Source organism: Mastigoproctus giganteus, chromosome 4 (assembly GCF_048544385.1).
Source record: "Mastigoproctus giganteus isolate SK-2022 chromosome 4, ASM4854438v1, whole genome shotgun sequence".
NCBI lineage: Eukaryota > Metazoa > Arthropoda > Arachnida > Uropygi > Thelyphonidae > Mastigoproctus > Mastigoproctus giganteus.
Window position 1 is genome coordinate 196,160,046 of NC_143578.1, and position 27,240 is coordinate 196,187,285.

The 27,240-nt window shown below is 35.8% G+C and overlaps 1 protein-coding gene across 1 annotated transcript in view; it reads right to left on the minus strand.

Moving 5' to 3' along the window:
* Atf6 (bZIP_ATF6 domain-containing protein ATf6) overlaps window positions 1-27,240 on the minus strand; it is a 273,849-nt gene that overhangs the window by 104,184 nt on the left and 142,425 nt on the right. Inside the window, exons 6-7 of the mRNA XM_090372442.1 lie at window positions 14,310-14,399; window positions 7,742-7,849 (exon numbers count right to left, since the gene is read on the minus strand). Of these exons, the coding sequence (XP_090228568.1) occupies window positions 7,742-7,849; window positions 14,310-14,399 (198 nt within the window). The remainder of the gene's footprint in view (window positions 1-7,741; window positions 7,850-14,309; window positions 14,400-27,240) is intronic.

A 27,240-nucleotide genomic window follows, 5' to 3' on the forward strand; every position in this document is an offset into this window, starting at 1 on the left:
ACTGGGCCTATTCATGAGATGGGAAAGTTATTAGTTGCATGGATAGAGGACCAAACTCAGAAGTGTGTACCCCTGAGCTTATTAGCTATTCAGGCTAAAGCAGGAAGCCTTTTCAAAACTTTAAAGTTATGTGCAGGAGATGACTACAAAGAAACATTTTTCGTGAGTCATGAATGGTTCAATAGGTTTAGAAAACGTTATAATCTGCATAATGTGAAAAGTAAGTGGGGAAGCAGCTAGTGCAGATACAGAAGCTTTTAAGGAAGAGTTTAATCATATCATTGAAGAGGGAGACTATTTACCCAAGCAAATATTCAATGTGGATGAAGCAAGCTTATTTTGGAAAAAAATGCACAAATGTAAGTACATCTACAAAGAAGCTAATGATGCTAAATGAAGCTAAAATGAAGCCAGGATTTAAGGCATTCAAATATCACGTCACCCTACTTTTTGGAAGAAATGTAGCAAGATATAAGCTAAAATCATTGATGATTTATCATTTCGAAAATCCAAGGACATAGCAAAAAGGTGCGGATGACCATACTGTTGTTTGAAAATTGGTATGTAAATTGTTTCATCAGAGAAGTCAAGAATTATTGTCATCCCATTTAAAAATTTGTTAATGTTGGATAATGCACTCGGACATCCAGCACACCTGGATGCCATTCACCCTGATGTTAAAGTAGAGTACCTTCCACCAAACACTACATCAATTATCCAGCCATTAGATCAAAGAATTATTGCTGCATTTAAAGCTTATTTACCTTTGAATTACCTTCGAAAGACATTTTCTCAGACTATTACTGCTACTCAAAGAGGGCAAACTCTGGGAGAATTTTGGAAGGCTTATAACATTTTGCATTGCACAATGAACAGCATGAAATGAGGTTACTAATTTTGGAAATTCATGTCCCTATGTTTGATAAGGCTAATGCTATTACTGAGATTAGTAATGAAGTTGTGTAGAACTTGGAGAGCAGCTGGAATTGGAAGTGGATGCAAACGATGTGAAGAAGTTTGTCGAAAACACAGAAGAAGAAGAATTAACTAATGATGAGCTGGAACTACAAGCCGTTAGAGGAGAAGAAGAAGAGAGAGAAAAATGTAGAAGAAACACCAGAGCCTGCAAGAAAGTTTTCCACAAAAAAGATGGCAGAGTCAGTTGCCATAATTAATAAGGGAATGCAGATGTTGGAAGAAATGAATCTAAATGTTGAAAGATAGTCAAATGTGTACAAAACTATTCAAGATGCCCTTGCTTGATACAGGGAGATCTACAATGAAAAGAAAAAAGTGGTGTGCAGTAAACACTACAAAAATTTTTCAAGAAGACTTCTACTGTTCCTTTACCATCATCTGCTGAAAAGTCTAGCATCTCTCTCTCTCTCTCTTCCTCACTCAATGAATAATTTCAATGTCTTTAATTGTGAAATTTGTACTTCCCTTTTCTTATTAAATTTATTATTATTATTACTATTATTTTTTTATTAACCTTGGTAACCATACCGCTATATTGCCATTTATATTTGACTTATGACAGATTTTTATTTTTATTTTTATTTTGGTAGTTGTTGGCGCATCGGCTTCAGTGGCCATAGTGCACCTCCCAAGGTTTTTGCAGTACTTTGATCCAAGCCCGAGGCGGGATCCGAACCTGCGACCTTTGGGTTGCCAGGCTGGCACTTTACCCACCTGGCTAGCCCGGTCGGCCCTTACTTATGACAGACGCACTAGAACAGAACTCATTGTAAGTCGGGGTGTATCTGTATATAAAGTGGAGAAATATGTAGGTTAACTTATTATGGACAATTATTCATCAGACACCTTTTTTTTGGGTGTCTACTACACAGTATGTTCCTTGAAAAGTTAACAGACTAAATAGGATGTCAAAACAAACTTAAAATTAAAAATATCTGTTAGGGAAGTAAATTGATTTCTTCTTCTTTCCTATTTTAGGTATTAGGTATAGAAATAGCATAGTGCTACAGTCATTTATAGTGATTCATTTTGCTTGAGTTATCGAAATGCTATGCATTTGCAATCAACAGGATCTAAAAGCTTTCCCCCCAATGAGATCAGATAACACTGACCATCTTTTTCTTTTATTAATCTCTTTTCTCTATAATTTATTTAACTTAACCTGAAATACCCCTTGGATATTTCAGATTAAAAGTGTGAAGAGCTCTTCATAGTTCCTTATCCTCTCCAAATTTTAACTATAATTTTTGAATTTAATTATCTTGAAATGTTTTGCTTTATCAGGATTAAACTGTTTTAAGCATGACAATATTCTCAATTCATTAAGTCTCTTTATAGCATTAAATGGTCTGTAATAGTTTACATGTAGTACATTTTTGCTTTTTGAGGACAACCATTAAGCAGATCTCTTGGACAGGGGATCACTATTTAATGCCTTCTTGGATTGGTGAATTACTCTGGTTGCGAACTGTCCTCAGATTGTTTATGTTCTTATAAAGGCAAGGGTTTCAATCATATTCATCCCCCTATCCCATCACTAATTTTTTCTAAATATTTTGAATCTTAAATTTGTTCTGGCATTTCCAATTTAATTAGTTAATTTACTTTTCAAGATACAAGTGTATTATAGATACCAAGAAAGCCACCATACACAATAATCTTCATTATCAAAACTTCACTATCTAAATAAACTTGCTTTACACAGCCCAGTTCATATTTAATTTAAATTAAAATAAAAATAAAAGCAGTCAAAATAAAAGCACTGAAATGTTTGGTGAAATATTTTATCCTTTTTGATTGTGGAATCATGCGTAAGGAAAATATACTTGGTCTTTCTTTTTAGGCAGTAGACAAGAGGAAACGACGACTTCACAACATATGGAAATTAAATATTTTCTCAGGTTTCAAAATAAGTGAAATGTATTAAAAAATTCCAGCTGAATGAACATATAAGCACCTTTTCACAAGTCTACAAAGAAGCATAAAGGTAAAATGTTTTGGTCTCTGTCGGCTCAGATTAGGCCTGCCTCTCATAAACCTACTGATTTAGAAGAGGTAGACTTAGAGCCCTACACAGTGTTCTAGATGTGGGACTCTAATTTATTTATAGCAACTACAAATTATGAAAAGCTATCTAATTCATTCCTTCGTTTTTGGAGAAATGTTATTGGTCAATTAAATCCTTACAAATACTACACCCTGTGCAAGTATGGTTTATAACTCAACAGTGCAATCTATTAATCAATACATAGCTAACAATTTTATGTCTAGTAGTTGATGAAACTACTAATGTGTGTGCATACAATTTTGTAGCAAACATGATTATGAGAAAATTGTGTGCTAAAAGAGCAGGTAAACCTCTACTTGTAGCAGACAAATTACTGCAAAAGAATGACACATCCTACATTCATTTGATTTTTTAATGATTCTCTTAAACTTTTCTCTGTCACTGCTGTCATAATTCAATCATGATAGCAGAGACCACACCATACATGGTGAAGGAAGCAAAATCATTGCCAACATTCTAGCTGATCTTGACTCACATATGAGGTGTGATCAGAAAGTTTTGGACTGAACTAATATTAGAAAATTGATGAAACTTACTGGCTATTCAGATGGATCTCCTTCAAAGCAGTCTCTTGACACTGTATATGAACAAAAGTTAGGCAAGAGATCAGAAGACTTGATTACCATCTGAACAAAAAACAAGTTTCCTACTTTTAGCCTCGACAATCTTAGCATATTTTTTGGAAACCATGGTAAAGTCAATTTCCCCTAATCTTTTGCCCTTTGCAAGCCTCTTGAGTAATAACATTTTTTGTAGCAAATCCTTTTAATAATTGATAAATTTTTAAAATAACTTTTTGAATGTTTTAAAATGTATTAAAAACAAAGCTCCTGTAATCATAGTATGTAACAAGTAACAAAAAAGGTGAATTGTATAATTCCTTTCAATTTGTAGTTAGGAGCACAGTAAGAGTAAAACAATTTTTTAAACACACACACACACACCTCAAAAAACAAAACCATTAAATTGTGGAAAATCAGTTAATTTAGATAAATTCTGTGACAATCTTTTACTTTAGCAACTTTAGAAAACATAGCAATTTTTCCCAGTGCTCCTTGTGCATTAGCTCTACTTGTAACTTGCAACCTGTTATTTGGCTAGAGGTTGTCAGAGTAAATTTTGGATGGATAGCATTCAGGAAATATAGTCACATACTGAAGAGCAATATCCCAGTTTGTCTGAAACGTAAAATAATGAATCAATGTATACTCCCCACCATGACTTATGGAAGTGAAACTTTGGCACTCGCCAAAAGAATGGAAGAGAAGCTGAGAACTACAAAGCGAAGAATGGAACGAATTATATTGAGAATCAGACTGTTAGATAAGAAGAGAAACACATGGATTAGGCAGCAAACTCAAGTAAAGGACATCTTATCAAAACTAAAGAACTAAAATGGTCTTGGGCAGGACACATAGCTCGAAGACATGATGACAGATGGACTAAGAAAATAACAGGATGGTACCCAAGAGGAGCTAGAAGAAAACCTGGAAGACAAAGGTGGAGATGAATAGATGAAATTCGTGAGTTTTTGGGTAATAAATGGATGGCTGGTGCTCAAAACAGAAGGAACTGGAAAGTTGCTGGAGAGGCCTTCATCCTGCAGTGGATTGAAAATGGCTGATGATGATGATGATGATGATGCATGTCTGTATGATGGGAATTTAAGTGATGTAAATAATGTAAGAAATGGACAAAAAAAAAAGGTGACTAGCAATTATTATCTTTCTCACTTGTGTAATGCAATGCATAATTACCCACTGCAAAGAAATGTGATGTTGAAAGTAACAGAGTCAGAGACTTAAAATCACCAGTGCAAGTTACAAAAAAAAAAAAAAAAAAAAAAATCTTTAAGAAACAAAGCAAGTATAATTCTAAAAACTAAAGTAATGTGAAGTTAATTTTTCAAGCAATAGTAAAGCTGCCACAATCTATTGCCCCCTTAATATTTCATCATTTACAATTTCACTCTTGGTCGGCCAATCATTATTGGGTGAGCAAAATAATAATTGCTAGCAATCTTTCACCCATCTCATTTACTTTCACCACATACATTGCCAGTGTACAAATACAAATGTGCAATTTCTGTCTGAATCACAGGTACAGTCACAGGTCAGACCTAATGTGCAGGGAGTGATGGGAAGAACAACAGACATGTTGCTAAAGTAAAGGACTTCCAATTCTGTTCAATTCATATTATAAATTTAATAGATAATTAATGTTAAATCCTATATATTAATTAGGCAATCATTCTACTGTGTAGGGATCGTTATTATTAGGACAAAGAGCATGCCAATCATAACTCTGTTTTAACCCCACACATTTGTGGAGTTAAAACAGATATTACAGTACAGAGAAACAATTAATAAAAGATACTGTTCTTATTATGTACCAAAGTATATTCAAACTGACTCTCAGGCAACAGTTAATGCCAATTGTTACTATTTCTTTTGTTATCTATGCATGAGAGACACATAACATATTTGGCTACCAGCAGAAAAATGATTTCCTCTTTCCACTACACATGAATCAGAATGCAGCATATGTAAATATATGACTTGCAATCTGAAAAACAACAGTTGATTAAAAAAAGAACGTTTGACAAGAGAATGAAGAAACTATACATGTTATGTAATGATAATTATTTTTCTTGGTAATAACGCTAAGATATTTGCATTTAGTGAAGGATCAGAGGATAAGAAAAGGATATATTTGTAAATTTAGAAAATTCATGTTGCTGATGCAATCAGAGCAGTATCTTTCTTACACTTCTATTGGAACACGCAGCAGCCAGGAAGGCAAAGTGTCAGGGATTTCAAGGCTTTTTGGTGGTCCTCATGAACCAAGCAAATACTTGGGCTGTGTTATGGTTACTAAGAGAAAAAACAGATACATGCTAGGAGCATAGTAAATAAATTTGATGAATTTGCAGTACTAATCAAGTCATCAAATACAGATACTGTACAATATTGGACACATGGTGCTGCTGAAACAGATGCAAAATTTGAAAGTGGAGAATATAATATGTATAGAAGGAGCAGGAGCAGGGGAGAGGTTATGCTCATATATAAAATGTACATGCAGTTGACATGGGTGGCCAATGCAATGTTGAATCAGGTTGGTGTGACATAAGCAGAGGGAAAACAAAAATAAGAAGAGGAGTGTGTTATAGACCAAATTACTTTGATGAAAATAACACACAACTATACAGACAAACAGAGTGGACCAGAACATCGGGATGTCTTATACTGATTGGAATTTGTGGCCTGGTCACTCATACAGTAAAGACTTTTGTAAATTTACTGGGTGACTGTTTTCTACATAAGGATTTTAGAGAAGCAATGAGAGAAAGAAAAAGAAATACTCCTGATGTGATTATCAGCAGTGAATTTTCATGCATAAAGAATCTGCAAAGACAGCTCACAAGGTTCTTCTGTCAACCATATATAGGAATTTCACCAGCAAGAACAAAGAGGTGATTATCCATTACAAAAGAGAATGGCTAGGTTGTATCTCGAATATGGCATACAAATTTGGAGTACTCATTTTAGAAATGACACAGTTCTGTTGGAACGCATGCAAAGAAGAGCAACTAGATCGACTTAGGTTCTGTAAACTGCTATGTCTGGTACATCTACAAGGAGCACTGAATAATGCATTTAAGATTTAAATGGACTGAATAAATCAAATGCTGATGACATCCCTTCTCTGGGACAAAAAATACAAGAGGCCATAAATTTAAATTGGAAAAGGATGGTTGTGGGGTAGATGTATGGAAATTTGCCTTCAGCCAGTAGGTAGTTGATTGTTGGAACAAACTGCCACCTAACGTCATGTGGGTAATTTTTTTGTCATTTTTATTTATTCATTTTTTTTTTTAATGATTTGTAAACTTTGCTTTCTTTTATTACTTTTCCAATACCAATATTAAAATTCTAGTGACTGGAAATATCCAGTATGAGTGAGACAATAAGCATATTGATCAAAATTATCAGTAGGAAAATTCCTTATCCACTTCTGCATAAAGTCTTGCATAATAAATTAATCATTAAAAGCACCTTCATATTAATTTCTTCGAGAAATTTGTCCAAATCACAACCAATAATGATTGTTGATGATGTATTATTCCTAATTCAACCTTTTCATTATGCTGCTTCAAGTATCGTCACTTGAAATAGGATGAATGTCCTTAATAAACATGTTTGCAATAAATGATAAATACTAATTTTGTAATTCACTCTTATTTTTGTCATGAAAACAGATAACAAATGTGGAAGACTTTCAAAAATTAGCAAGTTTCTGCACAGATTAAAAAGAGGATTAGAAACATTCCCTGTGGAAAACCATCACATGCTTAAGTAGGAATATAATAGAAGGTGTGAGTTTTAAAATTTGGTTACTCTTAATGTTGTTATTCAAATTATCCACTTACTAAGCAGTACAGAGGGAGGAAACATTTTTACTCAATTAAGTATATAATTGATATGACTGTATTATATTTTATAAATAAAAATTATATTCCATTTCATAAAATTCCATAAAAATTATTCTCATGCACCACCAAATATAATTTTTTACATTAAGTTTACTTAACCAAACTGTCATGCAATTAATTTGAAATTTCTAGATCATAATAATAATTAAGAAATTCAAAGAGCTTCACACTAAACCACTTAGATATTATATAAACCATACCTCTGTTTCCAGTTCCAAGATTCTGTGTCGTAAATGATCATTTTCAACTTTTAGCTTACAGTTTTCATTCACTAGATCTTTTACTTCCAATTCCAGCTTTTGAAGATACTGCAAAAAATTATTGTATGCAAATAAAATTAACATTTATTTTTTAACTATAAACTAGAATACTATCGACTAACAATCGAATTTTATTATAAACATCTGTATATAAGTAGGAAAAAAATCTAATAAAGCACCCATACAAAGTTTTACAGTAATAACTGAAAAGTTCCTGTGTAAATAAAGTATATCAATGAAATTACTGTTAAATGAATAATAAAATTACTTTTCATTACTGCTAAGCTATTAATAATGAAAACAAAAAATTTATTTTATTTTTACAATAAATGTTGGAATTGGCCAATATGTGTTACAGGCAAGCAACCAGTCTCGGTACAGTTGCAGTTTAGTTTCAAAAGAATGTTGATGATACTGGTGATAGCTTTCTTCGGATCATGAAGACCATGGGATTCTTGGTCTTCATGTCAACAACTGCCCTCTTCATTATTTCCTAGAGACAACAATCAGGTTATCTTGCTATCCAAATCTTTTAAACTGATCTTGGTGTGAGTGCGTGGTTGGCTTCATTTTTATTGTGTAATGAAGGATTAGAAAATTCATTGGTGATTTTGAATTACTTATCATTTAAAAAGGGAGGGGAAAACCAAATATCTATACATGTAATACTGTTCACGACACAATATCTAATCATATAACTATCTCCATGGCTATCTGTGGATGTACTTCTAAAAAAACATGATGGTGACATGATGGCTCTATTTGATGGTGACATAACTAGATACATGAAATCTGTGACATCAAGAACAGTCGCTCCATCAGTATAATTAAGCCACTGCAATAATATAATCCACACATTCACTCCGTATCTTTCAGTCTTGCAAGTTGCAATCTTCAAAGAATGATTGTTTTTATATGTGATTTCATGAGATATCAAACTACTATGGCCTAATAATGAACAGAATAACTGTACAAAAATTGTAACTGTGAATGAAATTAATGGAATAATTATGGAAATTTTCATTTAAAGACAAGATTCATTTCTAAACGAACTCAAAAAATAAAAAATAACCTTTCTTTTGCAAATAGTTCAACGTAACCTTATTGATTATATCTAACTGACTATATCTAAACTCTTTGTATCTTTCAGTATACCAACATTCTCCTTTGGTCATTGAGTTTGTCACAGACATTCTCTCAGATATGCCAGACAAGGTGTACTTGCTACCTGGGAGTCTAAAACGCTGATGGAACTGATACTGGGTGACATTCAAGTCAAGTGGACCCAATTTCGGCAAAGTCCAGATGGTCTGTGACAGCCAAATCCTCTGCTTGCACCTTAACAATGGTGGGACTGATAGTAATCCAGGTATAACTTCAATGCACAAGCACACTAAGGGTGACCACCCCTGCTTACGTTGGTTCACTATATTGAACCAACGTAAGCAGGGATTGAGGTTTGGCAAAGTGGTGGTGTTGCATCAACTGATGCAATACCACCACTTTGCTTATTGGAGGCTTGAAGTGGTGGAACCCATGTTTAGTCTCCAGAGCTAGGTTCCAGTCAACCTTTCCCCATGTCTTCCATCATGTAGTATGACTGATGACTTTTGAAGTTACGACGAACATCATGGCGAGATCCAACCTTCCTTACATCTTGAGGGTAGAGTTCTAAAACGGTGTTCGCAGGCCAACCACTACTTAGTACACCAGACCGAACCTATTGGTAGCTCTTTAGGAGGCTTCCGGATCAACTAGTGTATAATCTTGCTACCTCTACTCTGCCAGACTCTGACTGGAGGGAGTCCGAGTATTGTGTATGCGGGGAGACATTGTCGAGGCCACGTTATGTAATGGATCTGGGTATATTCTTACCATGCGTATGCCATATCCAAAAATTCCATTACTTCATACAGCATGTCCCCCCCCCCACTTTTGATTACTATTGAATACACCATGAATTGTCAAACTAATAGAGTAAGCTTATCTGCAAAAAGATCTAAATCTCCCAAACACTTCCTAATTCATTTCACAAATATACGTGGTCTCAATTCTAATCTCAATGATGTCCATTTCCACTTGCAGTCTGCCAAACCCCTTGTGCTTTTTCTGACAGAATCTCAGTTATTGGTTGATTCAACCAATAACTGGGGACAGGACATGCTGTATGAAGTAATGGAATTACTGCTCATCTCAGTTGCCCAAACTATTCGCTGTATGATTCCTTTCGCCTCAAGGGTGGTATTTGTGCATATGTCTGTTCTGATATTCCCTGTCAGAGACTTGATAATTTGGAATCTCCTCTTTTCGATCTTCTCTGGCTTAAAATCTCTCTACCTCCTTGTGTCAAATTCATCTGTTGTCTTTACCGTTCTCCCAATTTCACTAATCACTTGGAGTTCTTTTCCTCTCTTTGCAACTTGACTTTCTGCAGTCCAACTTTCCTAACAGTGAAGTAATTTTCCTTGGGGACTTTAATGCTTACAACTCCAGCTGGCTTCCGTTCCGTTTTCTAGTCACACCGACCTAGCTGGTTGAGATGCCGAGGTTTTTGCAATTACTAATGACCTTGCACAGATTGTTCATTTACCTACAAGAATACCGGACAATCCTAACCATACAGCCAGCACGCTTGATCTTTTTCTCACAAACAACCCTTCTAAGTACACGGTCGAAGTGAATGGTCCTTTAGGCACCTCAGATCACAACTTGGTGATTGTCTCTTCTCCAATAGAGCCTTTATCTCATGGCTATTCCCAACCTTGTGTTGTTTGGCATTACAAGAATGCAAAATGGGATGACCTGCGAGACTTCTTTTCTTCTTTTCCTTGGTCGGATTACTGTTTCAAAACTTCTGATGTCAGTGTTTGCTCAGATCATGTCAGTGAAATTATTCTTGTAGAAATGGAATCCTTTATTCCACACTCCACTTTAAAATCTCGTCCTTTATATAAAACTTGGTTTTCCAATAAATGTGCAAAGACTGTTCAAAAGAAGAATGTTGAATATTGTAATTGGCTTGTTTCCAATTCTTCAGTTTCATTTTCTGCCTACACCAGAACTCGCAACAACTGTAAAGCGGTTATTAATCAGTCCAAACTAGATTTTGGATTTTGAACAGACTAATTGTAGAAAACTTGCTTCTTGCCTTAATGGTAGCCGAGCATTCTGCCATCTTGCCAAAGCTATTGGCCGCAACTTATGCTCATCTCTGCTCCCACCTCTGTCAAACCAGACGGTTCTGTTGTCACTTCGGCCAAGGATAAAGCTGACCTGATAGCATCTTATTTTTCTTCCAACTCCTGTATTAATGATCTTGGTAAAACACCTCCCACCATTCCCAACATGCTGCATTCAATGCCTCCTGTGGTCTTCCATCAAAAGGATGTCAGAAGGATTTTGACAAATCTTGATGCTAACAAAGCTCCAGGTCTTGATGGTATTTCTCCACTTGTTCTCAAAACCTGTGCTCCTGTACTTAATCCTGTTGTTTGCTGCCTTTTTTCACTTTCTTATTCCAAAGGTGTTTTTCATTCTACTTGGAAATTTACTCATATCCAGCCAGTTCCTAAAAAGGGTGACAAATCCCTCCCATCCAATTATCGTCCCATTGCAATTACTTCTACTCTTTCTAAAGTAATGGAGAAATCAATTAACTGCCAACTCTTAAACTACCTAGAAACCTTCCGTCTGATCAATGATCGCCAGTATTGATTCTGCCAGTTCGATCCACTGGTGATATTCTGGCTTATGTTACCCATTTAGGGACAAATTCAATGGAAACGTTTGGTGAAAAAGAAGCAGTTGCTCTTGACAACTCAAAGGCTTTCGATTGTGTTTAGCATAAAGAGATCTTTTAAACAAGCTTCCATCTTATGGTTTGCCAACTGTTTTTTGTAATTGGTTATCCAGTTTTCTCTCTGATCCTCACTGAGGGAGATGGTAGATGGCTCTCTGTCTTCTAACTTCTCCACTAATGCTGGTGTCCTCAAAGGTTCAGTTCTTTCCCCTACTCTTTTCCTCTTGTATATTAATGACCTTCTTACATTGACTGGAAATTCTATCCATAGTTTTGCGGATGATAGCACATAGCATTCCACTTTCCATTTTGAGAAACCTTGCCCTGCTCAATCAGCTTCAACTTCTCGAATATCCGCTACCACTTCCTTAAATGCAAATCTTCAGTGGGGCAAAGACGACTTAGTTGATTTCAATCCTTCTAAAATCAGTCTTGTCTTATATCTCGCAAAAAGGATTCTTTTGCTCCTATTCTTATCTTTGGAGAGACTCCGATCTCTAAGCAAAATGATATATCTCTTTTGGGGATTATCCTGACTTCTAATCTCTCTTGGCACAAGCACATTACAAATATTGCTTCCTCTGCATCTAAAAAACTTGGTTTTCTCTTTTGCTCTCAGCATTACTTTTCTTCCAAACAGCTGTTCGCTCTGTACAAATTGCAAATCTGCCCTACCTTGGAATATTGTTCCCACATCTGGGCCGGTGCCCCCAAAACCTCTCTCAGGCTTCTAGATTCCATTCGGAAGAGGGCAGTTAGGCTACTCTTGCAGACAGTCTGCACTGCTCAGAAAACTTCATATCTGTCTTCACAATTACCCCCAGGTCCTTTTCATTCTCTACCACTGTCAGTGTAGTACCACACAGTTGATACATTACTGTGGGGTTACACTGCAGAGTGGTCAGGGGCAGGAGTGCAGTAGCACATGCTCTTTGAGTAGATTGGGGTTGAAGACCTTGACTGCTAAAAATGGTCGATCTGCCAACCTGCATAGGCCCAGCATGGCATAATTATGGTCCATTTCCCTCATGAATCATTGAGGAGACTTGGAGGCTTCCATCCTGCAGTGGATTGATAATGGCTGCAGTTTTTTTTGTTTTTTTTTTGCGGGGTTACTGCCTCCCATAGGCAGTACTTTACATTTGTCAATCTTAAACTTCAGTTGCCACCTCTTCTCTTCAGTTGCAGCAGCATACTGTCATTAACAACCCTACCGAATGTCACATCATATTCAAACTTGGACATTAAGCCTGATATATCATCATCAGTATCATTAATAAATACAGAAAACAACAATGACCCAACACTGAACCCTGGGGGACTCCACTAATAACATTAGTCCACAAAGAGCAGTGTCCATTGATTACCACTCTCTGTCTTCTCCCACTCAACCATCCCTTTATCCATAATAGCAATTTGCCTCTAATCCTACACTGCTCCAATTTGTGCAGCAGTCTTCGTGCAACAGTATCCAAAGCCTTTCTAAGATCCAAATATATGACATCAAAAGTATTCTTTGCCCCCAGTTCCTTTGTGACCACAGCATAGTATCAATCAAATTGGTCAGACAAGACTTCCCCTTAACAAACCCATGCTGTGTCCGAGCTATAACTGAAGTCTTGTCTAGATGATCCTGCAGTGCTTTTTTAACAAGAGCCTCCATTAATTTTCCTGGAACAGAAATTAAACTAACAGGTCTGTACTTACTTGTGTCACCCTTTGATCCTCCTGTGTGAATTGGGGTCAGATTTGCACATCTCCAGTCCATGTGTACCTCTCCCTTGAGTCCAAGGAAGCTCTCATAATTATGGCTAAGGGTTTGCTGACTTCCTTTGCTGCCTCCTTTAATATAACAGGATAGGTCCCATCCACCCCAAGTGCCTTTCTTATGTTTATCTTCAACAATTTCTCTTCTTTGCTCTCAGTTATTACAAACTCATCTAGCTCACTGCCAGAGTTAAATTCACCTCTGGCATTCCCCTCCCTGAATAACTCCTCATGGGTGAATATAGATGCAAAATACTCATTTTGTTTGTTAGCTACCTGAGCAGGATCATCAACAGTTGAACCATCGATATCAAGTGGACCAATCTGATTCATCCCATTCCTTCTGGAGTTTACATAAGTAAAGAACTCTTTGCTGTTTTTCTTTGCATCCTTTGCCAAAGATTTCTCGTAATCTGCCTTTGACTGCCTAACCTCCTTTGTGACTTGGTTACAGACCAGCTTATATCTATCATAGGCTTCCGTGTCACCTGCTAATTTATATGTATCTCATGAATTTTTCTTCTCTGCCACATGTCTCAATAGTTCATCTGACATCAATTTAGGCCTAAACCTTGAAAAATATTTCTTAGTCGGTATGAAAAGCCTAGTAGCTTCCAAGATTAATTCTTTGAATGCTTCCCATTTTTAATTTGCTGTTGGTATAAGGAGGCATAAATTTAAATTTGATAAATTTCAACAAAAACAGAATCACAAAAATTTCTCATTTATGAATCTACATCATTTGCCACTATTAATATTATTACTAATACAAAACTGCATATTACTTTAGGTAAATCCTAGTTGAAATAAATTATCTTAGATTACAGCTATGATTACATTTCTAAAACAATAGCAAGCAGTTTCTGTAATCTTTTCATGAGTTAATATATGAAAATAAACAAAGTTCTAATAAATATACCCTATTCCCTAAAACATAATTACAAATAAAAGTACTTCTTTTTTTTTTTTTCTTGAGAGACAAGCCGATTCTCTGTTCTTGATCATCCTTTGCTGTCTTTTTAGAGCTTTAATCTGTAATATTAAAAAATGACACAAACTAAACACCAGAAATTTGTCAATTTGTTCCTACTAAAAACATTGTATTAATCAGACACAAAAACTATATTTAAATTGCTCACATTGCAATAACACACCACAACAATGTGAATTTTGGTCTCTCATGCATTTTTTTTTTTTTTTTTTTTTTTGCTAATTCATTACTATATGTTGTAACAATAAACTGTACAGGTAGCACAGTGATTATAATCACCGCCCTAAACCAGATGGAAACAGCTTAGGTTTGAATCGGTCAATAACACGAGAAATTTTTATGGGCTTTTTTTTTTCACTGCTCAACTGAGTTAGTCAGTCTTAGGAATGGATAGCAAGTATGTCCCCAAAGAAACTCAGGATTTTCATCCAGCAAAACAGGTAAATTGACAATATTACACATGTGCAGATGAGTTCTCACATGTACTTAATATAACATTTTTTTTTGTTACTGTAACAATAATAAAAACTGTTATTAAATGCAATCTGAAGTATTTTGTGCACATTTGCTAACACACTGATAATTATACATAAATAAATACAGGTGTAACCCTATATGCCACTGTAAAAAAAAAAAATATATATATATATATATATATATTAGAATTGTCACCTGTCAGTGAGAGAGATATAAGTTGTTATAAAACCTGAATCATTCAAGGATGTTTCACTTTCGATATTTGGCATCCTCTTTATTTTACTGTATACATAATATAAAAACTTCATGTTGAAGTTGTAGTTGTTCAAAAGGATAAATATGCATCCAGAGATTCTTTACAGTGTTTTCTACTTACTTACTCCACGGCGCTAGTCCTTGTAGAACCTTGTAGAACCTCAATGATTTTCCTCCAGCTGTCTCTTTCCCTGGCTATTTTTCTCCATCACCTCACCTTAAGTTGTTGTAGGCCATTCTCTATGTCATCCACCCACCTCCTTTCAATCTTCTTACACCTGGTTGCCCTTCCATTGCTTTCCTTGGCCATCTGTTTTCCTCCATTCGTATCACGTGGCCTGCCCATTTAAGTCTTGAGCTCTTTATCACTCCTACTATATCTGGTTCTTCATACAGTTCCTTCAGCTCTTGGTTTGTCCTTATTTTCCACTCTTCCCTGACTTTTACGGGGCCAAATATTTTTCTTGATATCTTCCTTTCTCACCCATTTAAAGATTTTTTATTCTTCTTTTTAAGCACCCTTGTTTCACTAGCATAAATCACGACAGGTCATACCATTGTTTTGTATAACACTAATTTCATTCTTCTAGAGAGCAGTTTTGATCAAAAGTGTTTCTGCAGGAGAAAATAGCATCTATTACCAGCAATAAGACAGGCCTGAATTTCTGGGGTGTTACTACTATCATGTTGAATCAGAGCTCTAGATGTTTGAAGAATTCTGTTCTACTGAAACTATGCTTCGCTGTTGGCCAGATCTGTTGGGTTCTTACTATGTTTTCACACTACTAAAATGCAATCAACATACCAGACCCACAGTTAGAGGGAGAAGGAAGAAGTGAGGAAAAGGACCAAGATCTCAAAAGTAGTTTCCATAAATACTTCAATGAAATGGGGTATGGGGGAGTAATTAATTTTTGTAGTAAAGAGTTGCTCGCAGAATGGTCTATAGTGAGAAACTGGAAGTTAAATCATTTTGAAATAACTGAGAAAAACTGTTGAAGATAAAAGTGAATAAGGCATCTGAGGCTGAAAGAATCTATCTAATTATATTAAAAGTAGCAAAAATGATCGGCAAGCCATTAGGTGTTACATTACCTGACAACATTTTTTTTTCGTCATACCTCTGGAATGAAAGTTGGTTATTCTGAACAAAATTAATGTCTTGATTATGAAAATATTAATCTTTTATTTCTGTCACGTCTACATCAAAAGATGTACGCATTTTTTAAATTCCTTGTTTTTATACAATATCAGCATACATGGTTGTAATTATTACACACAATAAGTGTTACTTAGACATGTTTCCCACTCAATGATTTCCTTTTACACTCCAGATTGCTTTCCCATTTAAGGAACCAACAGTAATCTCCCATCATGGCAGAGTCCCAGCGACCTTGGTATCATTTTTCCATTGCAGATACATCCTGGTGGAAGCGCTCTCCTTGTTCATCACTGACGTCTGCTATGTTTTCAGGAAAGAAATCTAGATGGGAATGAAGGAAATGCATTTTCAATGACATTCGGCACCCCATGTTCTTGTAACATTTCAGCAAGTTTGTCACTAGTTGCTCATAGTTCTCTTCTTTTCTCTTTCCGAGGAATCTGTGTACCACAGCCTAGAAAGATCTCCATGCAGCCAGTTCAACATCATTCAGGTTTCTTTGAAATTCTTCATCTTTTAGGAGCTTTCTTATTTGAGGACCTATGAAAATTCAAAATATGCAAATCCTCTGCTTTCTTTATCCAGTGTCTTAGTGAAGTTCTTAATCAGTCCAAGCTTGATGTGTAAAGGGGAGGAGAAAAATCTTTTGTGGATCAACCAATGGAACATATTTTACATTGCTTTTGCCGGGAATACATTCGTCTCTCTTGCCCCAGTGTTGTACGACGTAGTGTTTGGCTGTTGCACGACTATCCCACAAACACAGGAAACAACAGTATTTAGTGAAACCACCTTGCAACCCAACAAGCAGTCCAATCACTTTGAGATCACCACAAATATTCCAACCATAGTCGTTGTAATGTACAGCAGCAAGAATCTGGGACAATCGTAAGTTTCTTTCAGGCCAACAGCATGAACAAGAGGAATTGATGGCAAATTATTTCCATTATGAAGCAATACTGCTTTCAAACTTAGCTTTGATGCTGTTGTTGTTGTTTGGTTTTTAGGAGCATTAGCAACTAAGGCCATATTGCTCCGGGGATATGCGGTGGTCATTCTCTGACCTTTCCGCATCTTCCGTCTTTGGTGGTCACGGGCTCATACCCCGGTCTAATCAAGAAGTGTGTGCTACGCACTGCTGCTCCTGCCCACCTGGCTACAGAGGCGCCTGAATTTCTGTTAAATGAACTAAAAAATTGAAGACTGAAATTAGTTCCAAATTATTAAATGCTTTAGAAGTACGAATTCAAGAAAGAAGAGAAGTTGGATTGGAAACCCTTTTCTATACAGCAGACTCTCGATTAACCGGGACACTTCAAGACTCCAAAAAAAAAAAAAAAAAAAAAAAGGCACAACCAGAAATCAAAAAATTCAAGTAATAACTAGAATAGATATAAACAGATATTTTGCAAGTCGTAAATAAACAACAAGCAGAATTATAAGTCGTCATTGGGAGATTAGCGTACCCATTATCTTGCAATTCCCGCTGTCTTCACATCCGCCGCTCAAAAAAAAAAAAAAGAAAGAAAAAGAAAAGAGAGAGACCAAATGTTTAGATTGTTTTAGTGCGTCGAATCGATTGTTGTGTTCTGTTGCAGTGCAAAAGGACAAATTTTGTTTCGTTATTTATGTCAGGGATGTCGGAATTTTTTTTTTAGTAAAAATTTTTTTTTTTGTTTAGAAATCGCGAAAATGATGGGTAAACACAAAAGAGTTGCGTTTTCATTTAAACAAAAACTTGAAATTATTAATAGTTTGAAAATGGTGCATCTGTTAAATCTCTAAGGAATCATTATAATAAGGATGTATCAAAATGGCCAAACATTAACAAGTATCATGGGGAATTCAGATTTGTCAATAATAATATACTAGCAATATGTTATTAGTCATTCCCGAGTTACGTAAAACTCAACGAAGTTAGAAGTCCTGGAAGGCATCTCTTACGTATGTCGGGGACTTTTGTATTTTTTGATTAACCGGAAAATTGATTATCTGGGATTTATTTTTTACCATCTATCCCGGATAATCGAGAGTCTACTGTATTTGCAAAATCCACAAAATTTCAACAAAGAAATCTAATGTATTTCCACTAGTTTCAAAACTTGATATTATTAAGTTATCTGGAAAAATATTGTCTAGAATACATCCAAATTCTTGTAAGGTAACAGATTCCGATGATGACTATATCGGAGACGGAGAAAATATTAATCAGGGCAATGCTATAAAAGAAGCCATGGTAAAATCAATTCATAGGTTTCTTAAGGAACCTGAAGAAATAATATCATATCCGAACACTGAAGGCCGAATTTTCAGTATTTGAGGCAACCAATAAAAGAACAAAGAATTTAGATTTATTATTTGATGCCCTGAAAACGATAAAACCAAGCTCAGTAGCCAGCGAGAGAGTATTTTCTATTTCAGGCAATTTTGTATCTAGAATAAGAACAAGATTAAGTAATTGTTCAGTGGACATTTTATGTTTTTTGAAATCACATTTCCTGAAGAAAAATACTAAATGAAATAAAAATTTATAATTTGTACGGATTTTAGTTATTTTAGTTTTTTTTTATTTGGTTTTGTATGGAGTATATTTTATTTTGTTATATATTTGTAGTTCCATAAATATTAAATAAACTGAAAAATTTTTAAATAAGTATAGCCGGGCCTCGCATAACGTTTTTCAGTTACCGCTATTTGAAAAACTATACTACTTTTCACTTTACACGATGCAAATTTCCAGTTAACGTGATCCTTTTTTATTTATGCGATAGTCGAAAAGGATTTGAATCGCGCGGTAAGCTTCACTGCGCGTCGGACAGGCAATAAACAAACGTTTGCTGGGTGCCCGCCTCAGTGTGTGTTTCACCAACCATTGGAAGAAGACTTGTTTGTCTCCTGCTAATAAAGTCAATGCAGACTTGCATTTAAAAATTCAAATTTTTAAATGAGCCAAATGAAAATGTTACCACGAAGGAGATAACGGTAAAAGAACTAGATGAAATCTTTCGTATTGCAGAGAACCTCAAACAAAAGATTTGAAGTTCTCTGCAATGTTTATTTCGCCAGGGCCCAGAGAAGATTGTTGTCGGCTATCGGAAATTGATTGATGAAAAGAGAAAGTCAACACTGTTCAAATATTTCCGCAACAGTCATTTTATCATTGTGTATTTTATGCCAGAGGTTCCCAAACTTTCTCAATTCATGGCACCCTTAAGTGTCTCAGTAATTTTTTCACTGCACACCTAGACCAAAAGAAATACTTAAAAGTTCCATTTAGTAGTTAGGTCCAAACAACTAAGAAATGTTGAAAATAATTCCATAATTATTTTCATTATCTTTTACATTGTAATGTAAAACGATTTCTTCAGTTAAAAAGTTATTTAAAAGGTATTTTTAAAATTCTTTATGGATATTCCAAAAGGTCAAGGACCAATTATAATTGTTCCTATTGATTATTATATTCAATTAACGTGTTTCCGTTTTGCGCAATGCACTCGCGAGACGAATTAATTGCGTTAATGAAGGCCAGCCTGTATAAATATTTTTTTTACTGTTTTAATTACATATACATATATTTTTTTTTGGTTTTTTGGTAAAAATTCAAAAACCAGTTTTTTCAAAAGTCAGTTTTTGTATAAACCATAGTGAACAATGTTCAGTTCGTGCATGAGAACGACAGCGCCTCCGTAGCCAGGTGGGAAGGAGCAGCAGTGTGTAGCACACGCTTCTTGATTAGACCGCGGTTCAAGCCCGTCACCACCAAATACGGAGGATGCGGAAAGGTCAAGGGAATGACCACCGCATATTCCTGGAGCAATATGGCCTTAGTTGCTAATGCTCCTATAGAGGGGGAAAAAAAAAAAAACCCCAAATAAATAATAATAAGACCGACATCTTTGCAGACACACGTTGTTTTCCATTGCAAAATATCTTGAAAAACTCTTCATTTCCCTTACAGTATATTGTAATGTTTGTATCTTTGACGAGTAAGTTCTGTTGTAGTCTGGATCCGAGTAATTCAGCCTTCTCTTTGGGTAAGCCCAAGTCTCTGATCAAGTTGTTTAATTCTTCTTGTTCAATGTAGTGTAGGGCCGTTTCTTTTTTTGGCTTGTAGTCCAAATCATGTGAAGTACATGGTTCTGCGACATCTGGTAAAATGATTTCTTCTGTACCTTCATCACTACTTTCAATACCCAAAGATTTTGGTGGCACAGGTACTGGCAGTTCTTTACCATGTGGCACTGGCCTAATTGCTGATGGGATATTTGGATATTTGATGCAGTGCTTGCTCTTTTTGGAAATACCTTTTATTTTTGTCGTGCAGAAAGAGCAGTCGTCGAAATGATTCTTGGGCTCATGCCACACCACAGGGATGGCAAAAGGTAATGCTCTCAGCTTGCCATATAACCATGCCTTAAGTTCGTTGTACAAGTAATACAACAGATATGTGGAGCCCAATTTTTTTCTTGGTCACCGATCTTGCAGCCAAAGTACAATGAATATGCAACTTTTGTGACATTGTATATTTTCTTCCTCTGAGTTTTTGGTGTTAGGTGTCCACAAACATAGCAGAAGTTGTCTGGGTGATTGATGCAAGTTCTGTGCTTTGTCTTCTCCATTTTAACAATGCATTAACCTAAAAACAGTAAAAGCAATTGGTAAATTTGAACAGAAGGTGAATTCTTGTAGCGTAGTTTATCATACCCTATATATTGAACAGTTCAATGGTGTAATAAAATTAATAAAAATACTGACTTGTCTGGAAAAGTGCATCAAAATCAAAATATACTATATTGCAAGAACAGCAATGATGCTTAACTTGAAAGAACAGTAATGATGCTTGCTTAACTTTTTGGCGCCTCCGTAGCCAGGTGGGAAGGAGCAGCAGTGCGTAGCACACGTTTCTTGATTAGACCGGGGTTCGAGCCCGTCACCACCAAATACGGAGGATGCGGAAAGGTCAGTGATTGACCACCGCATATCCCAGAGCAATATGGCCTTAGTTGCTAATGCTCTTAAAAACCAAATAACAAACAAACAAACAAACAAAACAAAGCTTAACTTTTTGCCCAATAAACAAAACCAACCAAAAATTAATAAGTTTAAAAATTGTATTTCAAATAGTAATGATATCTTTGTACAGAATCCAGTTATCTATCTATATCTTAAAACTGAGACGTGATAGGAAATTTTTATGATTGATTTTAAATTCTATACATAAAACTTGACCAGAAACAACCATTAATTTTCTGGAGGTAAAAATCATGCTGGGTAGTGTTATTAGAGTACCCTTAGATTCAGGGCAGATCCCCAACAGATGTGTGACGTTTCTTCTAACCAATCCACGCAGGGCAAGATGAGCAATTATAGAGCTGATTTCTTCTGTTCTAGAGAAAATAATGGAATCAGAGATAAAAGAAGTAATGCAGGATCATCTTGTGAGGAATGTAGTATGTGGGAATCACAGCACATATCTGTAAAGGGGAGATCTTATCCGACCAATCTGATTAGCTAACATGATGATTACTATGATTAGCTACCCATACGATTAGTTACTACAAAAGAGCTGGATACAAAAAATAATTTTGACCTCAATGAAGATTTAAATAAAATTTTTTATACTGTTCCACATGAAAGAGTAATGTACAAATTAGTGCTGTGTGGCATTAGGGAAATTACTTCTATGAATAAAAGGATGGTTGAGTAAAAGAAGACAAATAATGACTATAAATGGGCACAGCTCTTCTAGCACTACTTATTAGCAGAATCACTCAGTGTTCAGTGCTGGACCCCTTACTGTTTTCAGTATTTATTAACAATATTGAAGGCACATTAAGTTTGCAATGATAAAAAAGGTTATTGGTTAATGACAGGAATCATGGCTGCAACAAGGCACAGAAAAATCAAGCAGATGAGCTGAGAAGTGACAAATGAGAAAACTGATACACTGATAAAAAATGCAAAGGTAATGAATGTGAGTAGCAGCAATAGCAGAACACACCAGTTGAATAGTATAAAAGCTAGTGAAGAACAAAAAAAAAAAAAAGATCTAGGGGTAATTGTTTAGGAGTAATTTAGAAATTTTTTTTTTTTTTTTTGGCTGGTGCAGCATAAACCTAAAGTTCTTCAGCTCAGACAGACTGTTAAGACAGCTTATGAGGGTTCTGCCAGTTCAACAAGAATTTGAACAGCAAGGATAAGGTCATTATCCTATTGTTTAAGGCAATGATTAGGCTACATCATGAGTACCATGAGTAAGTCTGGAAGGATGTGAATCTGTTGGAATAAGTGCAGAGAAGAGCAACAAGATTAGCCAGGAACATGAAGGAGGTACTCTTACCAAGAAAGACTTCAAATACATGGACTACGGAGACTGGTAACTAGGTACCTTACATGGGATCTGATCAAGTTTTATAAGTCTCTAAGATGAGACCATAAAATGAATGGAAATGAAATTTTCATGATAATGATACTCAACCAAGTAGAACAAATCATAGATTGGATCATAGAAAAGTTTTTGTTTAGCCAGTAGGTTGTTAATCACTAGAATAAATTGCCTCCATGAGTAGTTTAGGCAGATTATTTGGGAAAAAACTAAGAGTTTACTAGAACAGTACCAAGGGTAGAGGAATAACAAAGATGATATAACTGGCATAGCAAAAGCCTCTGGTCTCCTTGCCTTGGATGGCCAGTACTAATATCAGCATTCTAAATTTTTAAGTGTTCATATCATATAAAAGTTGCCTGTTTCCACAATGAAGATTTACTACTCTGCTCAAAAAAACTGTGGTTACCTCTCAGGGAACTTAACATCTCTGCAACTGCTTTGCAATATACCCAGGGTCCTGAGCTGGGTATCATTCTTCTCTTTCTTGGTGATTCCCTTCTATTTTCTCTTGGAGTAATTTAGAAATTTTTTTTTTTTTTTTGGCTGGTGCAGCATAAGCCTCGGCTTCCTTGCACCATATAGCTAATAATAATAATATCCCAAGAAGGGATAAATGTTTCTTCAAGGACAGTATGGAGCAGACTCTTGCAGTTTGGCCTACATGGTTTCAGAGCTATAGGGAAGTCACTTTTTATACAAGTGCAGTGTTCTATAATAATGGGCTAAAGAACACCAACACTGGAGAACTGAGATGCAGGATAACATATATTAACTGTGCTTCAGTGTAAACCACTACAGTGGTTTACACTGAAGCACAGTTGCACAGTTTTGCATCAGTGTAAGATACTATATTACATTTGTCAGCACTTCCCATGTGAAAAGTGCAGCAAATCCCAAATACCTCAAGCCAACTATTAAGAATCCAACAAAGTCACTGTGTGGGGATGCATGAGTTTGTGAGGAGTAAGATAACTTCATATAATTGATGATAGTGTTAATGCTGCAGTTTACACAAGTTCATACATCAGCTGCTATTTTCTGGGTAACTGGAACAAGCTTGAAATTCTAAAATGATGATGACCCTTACAGCATGAGGAAAGTACAGGAATGGCTATGAAACAATAACACTGAGATAATTTTGTGGCCTGAGCAATCACCAGATTCAATTCCAACAAAAATGATCTGGTTAAAGGTAAGGTATGAGAGAAAGAGATGTTGTTGTTATTTGGTTTTTAGGAGCATTAGCAACAAAGGCCATATTGCTCCGGGAATATGCGGTGGTCATTCCCTGACCTTTCCACATCCTCCGTATTTGGTGGGCACGGGCTCGAACCCTGGTCTAATCAAGAAGCGCGTGCTACACACGCTGCTCCTGCCCACCTAGCTACAGAGGCACCGCAGAGAGAGAGAGAGAGAGAGAGAGAGAGAGAGAGAGAGAGAGAGAGAGAGAGAGAGAGAGAGGGAGGGAGAGAGAGAGAGAGAGAGAGAGAGAGAGAGAGAGAGAGAGAGAGAGAGAGAGAGAGAGAGAGAGAGAGATAAGCAATGATCAACAACAAAGTAAGAATTGACAGATGCTCAGATCAAAGCATGAAACTATATCACTTTTTCAGGATCTTTTGAAGAAGCTAGTTGATTCAATGCCAAGAAAGTGGTGAGATAATATGCTTAAAAGGATGGTCTGCAAAACACACTGGTATTTCATGTCGATTCTACACTTTTTTATATTCACTTTTCTTTATGCATCCCTTGAAACTGATATTACTCTTTCAGATTTAAAAACAACTTTTATTAATAACAATGTTTTTGTGACACTGATGCCTTAGCTAGTTTAAACATTTTACAGATAATGTAAAAAAAATAACTGGCTGGTGCTAAATTCTGAAATAAGGAAAGGTAAATGATGTTTTTACTTTACTGAGTAAGCAGAGACACACACACACATTTTCATGTATTTCTACATAGGAAATGCTGTACCGCATTGCTGTTCTTTATCTCTGGGTTCCTCAGGTTAAACAGGTGTCTTTTTGATACAGTAGAAAGCAACTTCATTCTGCAGGATTGAAGAATGGTTTAAATTGACTGCCCGTATTGAAAGTTGGTTGTTATGGGAGTTTAATGGCTCATAAGCTACTATGGCTATAATGCACTGAAAGTAGGTGAACATGACTCTTGACTCCAGCGGGGAATGGATAGAATTATGCTGTTTTTCACTATATCATCGAGGGACACACTTTAGGAATCCACAGTTACCAAATTGAGGAACAGCATGATGGTAGGAAAAGCGCAACTGTGGCCATCCAACTTGGCCCAACTACCATTATTAGCAGAAATGGGTGGGGGTGGGGTAAGGATACCCAACCAACTTACTCTGTTCAGAAAGAAAGGATTTTACAAGCACCTCCAACACCAATTATAGTCACTCCCCCTTCCATAATATCAAATGACCCACTGCATACTCACGGCCTCTGTCAATCTTGAAGGACTGTGGCTAGGACAGCAGCTGCCTTTGTTATAAACCTCTCCCAAGATCTCAGCACACTACAGTCACCACACAAACCAATCAAGGAACCAGAAATGCTCTAAAGATGCAACTTCAAGAAAGACACTCTGATTGTGCAAAAGTCAAGACTCAAGTAAGGAAGGAAAAAACACCTGAGTGAAAGAGAGATCATGTAAAACTTTTTTACCCTTAGATTTCTTTGTTATAATCCACAAAAGAAAGGTCTAAAAGTGTCAGACCCAAAAATATGGTCTATGTTAATTGTAAATTTAAATTCACTACATTAATTTAAAATTTAAATTAACAAATTTTAAAGTTTTGTTTTTTTAATTCATTATCAAATGATATGTATGTTACTTTTTACATTAACTGTTTTTGATATTTTCCATCAGAGAAGCAAGATAACCATTCTTCACATCTTTGTGTTTAACATGCCCTTTAACATCTACATCAGAAGTAAAGTTCTTTCTTCTAATATGAACAATAAAATAATGAAATAAATATATGAATATTTATTTTTAATATTTAAGCAAAAGAAGATCTAAAATCTTTGTGAATAAAACTATTAAATTATAATAAAAAAATCTTAGTTCCACTACTACAAAATAAAGAAAAACAGTGTGTTTGACTCAGAAACAATAAGCACTACTACGACTAACTACTTTTTATACAGATACACTACAGCAATTATACAAAGACATACCTTATATGCTGGAAGATTATTCTATCAACATATAAGGTGTAACAAAAAGATGGAATAATTTTCAGAGTGAAATAATTCTGAGATAACGGAGATGCTCTCTGTCTCCAACCACAAAAAAATTTTCAGAAAATAAACTAGGAAATGTAAGCAAAAAAAATTCATATTTCTTAAATTAACTGAAGTTTTCCATTTTCTGTGATTAACAGAATTAATCAATATTTATTAACTAATAATATTTTTTAATTAATAATAATATTAATTACTAATAATTTATTAACTAATGATAATGTTCACTCAACTATTGTAATGTTGCTGATGCTATCGAGGCAGTGTTAGGTGGGTCGGAAAACTGCTAGTTTCGGGGGAGACAAAGACCAATAGATTGACAGTAGCCACTGGCAGAGGTGAAAGAGATTCTTGCACTGCTTCTATTAGAATGAGCAGAAGCCTGAAAAACAAGATGCATGGTATTTCAGAGACTGCTGGGAGCCATTGCGGTACAAGTAAACACATGGGTTGTGTTAGGGTAGCTAAGAATAGAAACAGGTGCAGGTATACTTGCGTGTACACCAATGCTAGGAGTTTAGTAAATAAATTTGATGAATTTGAGGTATTGCTCAAAACATCGAAGGCAGATATTGTTGGGATATCAGAGACGTGGTGTCACACATATATAAGGGATGCAGAACTGCAATTTGGGGAATACAACGGCTACAGAAAGGATAGACAGGATAGGAAGGGGGGAGGGGTTATGCTATTAGTTAAGAAACACATAAAAACCAAGGAAGTGAAGCCAGTCGACATCGCTGGACAGTGCAGTGTGGAGTCAGTTTGGTGTGACATAAACATTGGGAGATCAAAATTGAGAGTAGGAGTGTGCTATAGGCCTAATGACTCTGATGAGTATAATAAGGAACTGTACAGGGAAATAGAGTGGGCCAGTAAATCAGAGTGTCTTATAATGGGAGATTTTAATTTCCCAGATATTGACTGGAATTTGGGGGCTGGTTACTCACACACTAGCAGGGCTTTTGTGGATTTATTGGATGATTGTTTTCTACATCAGCATGTTCGGGAGGCAACTAGAGGGAGTAATACTCTTGATTTGATTATCAGCAGTGATTCTTCATGCATTAAGAATCTGCAGATAAATGAACCACTAGGTGGCAGTGATCACAGTGTGCTGAAGTGGGATTTACTCAAAGAGGTAACTACCATTAGGGGTAAAGGGAAGGGCTATTGCTTCCGTAAAGGCGACTACGATGGACTGAGACAGTATTTAAATTCTATACAGTGGGACCAACTGATGATGTTACCAACAGCAAATTCAAAATGGGAAGCATTCAAAGAACTTATCTTGGAAGCTACTACGCTTTACATACCAACTAAGAAATATT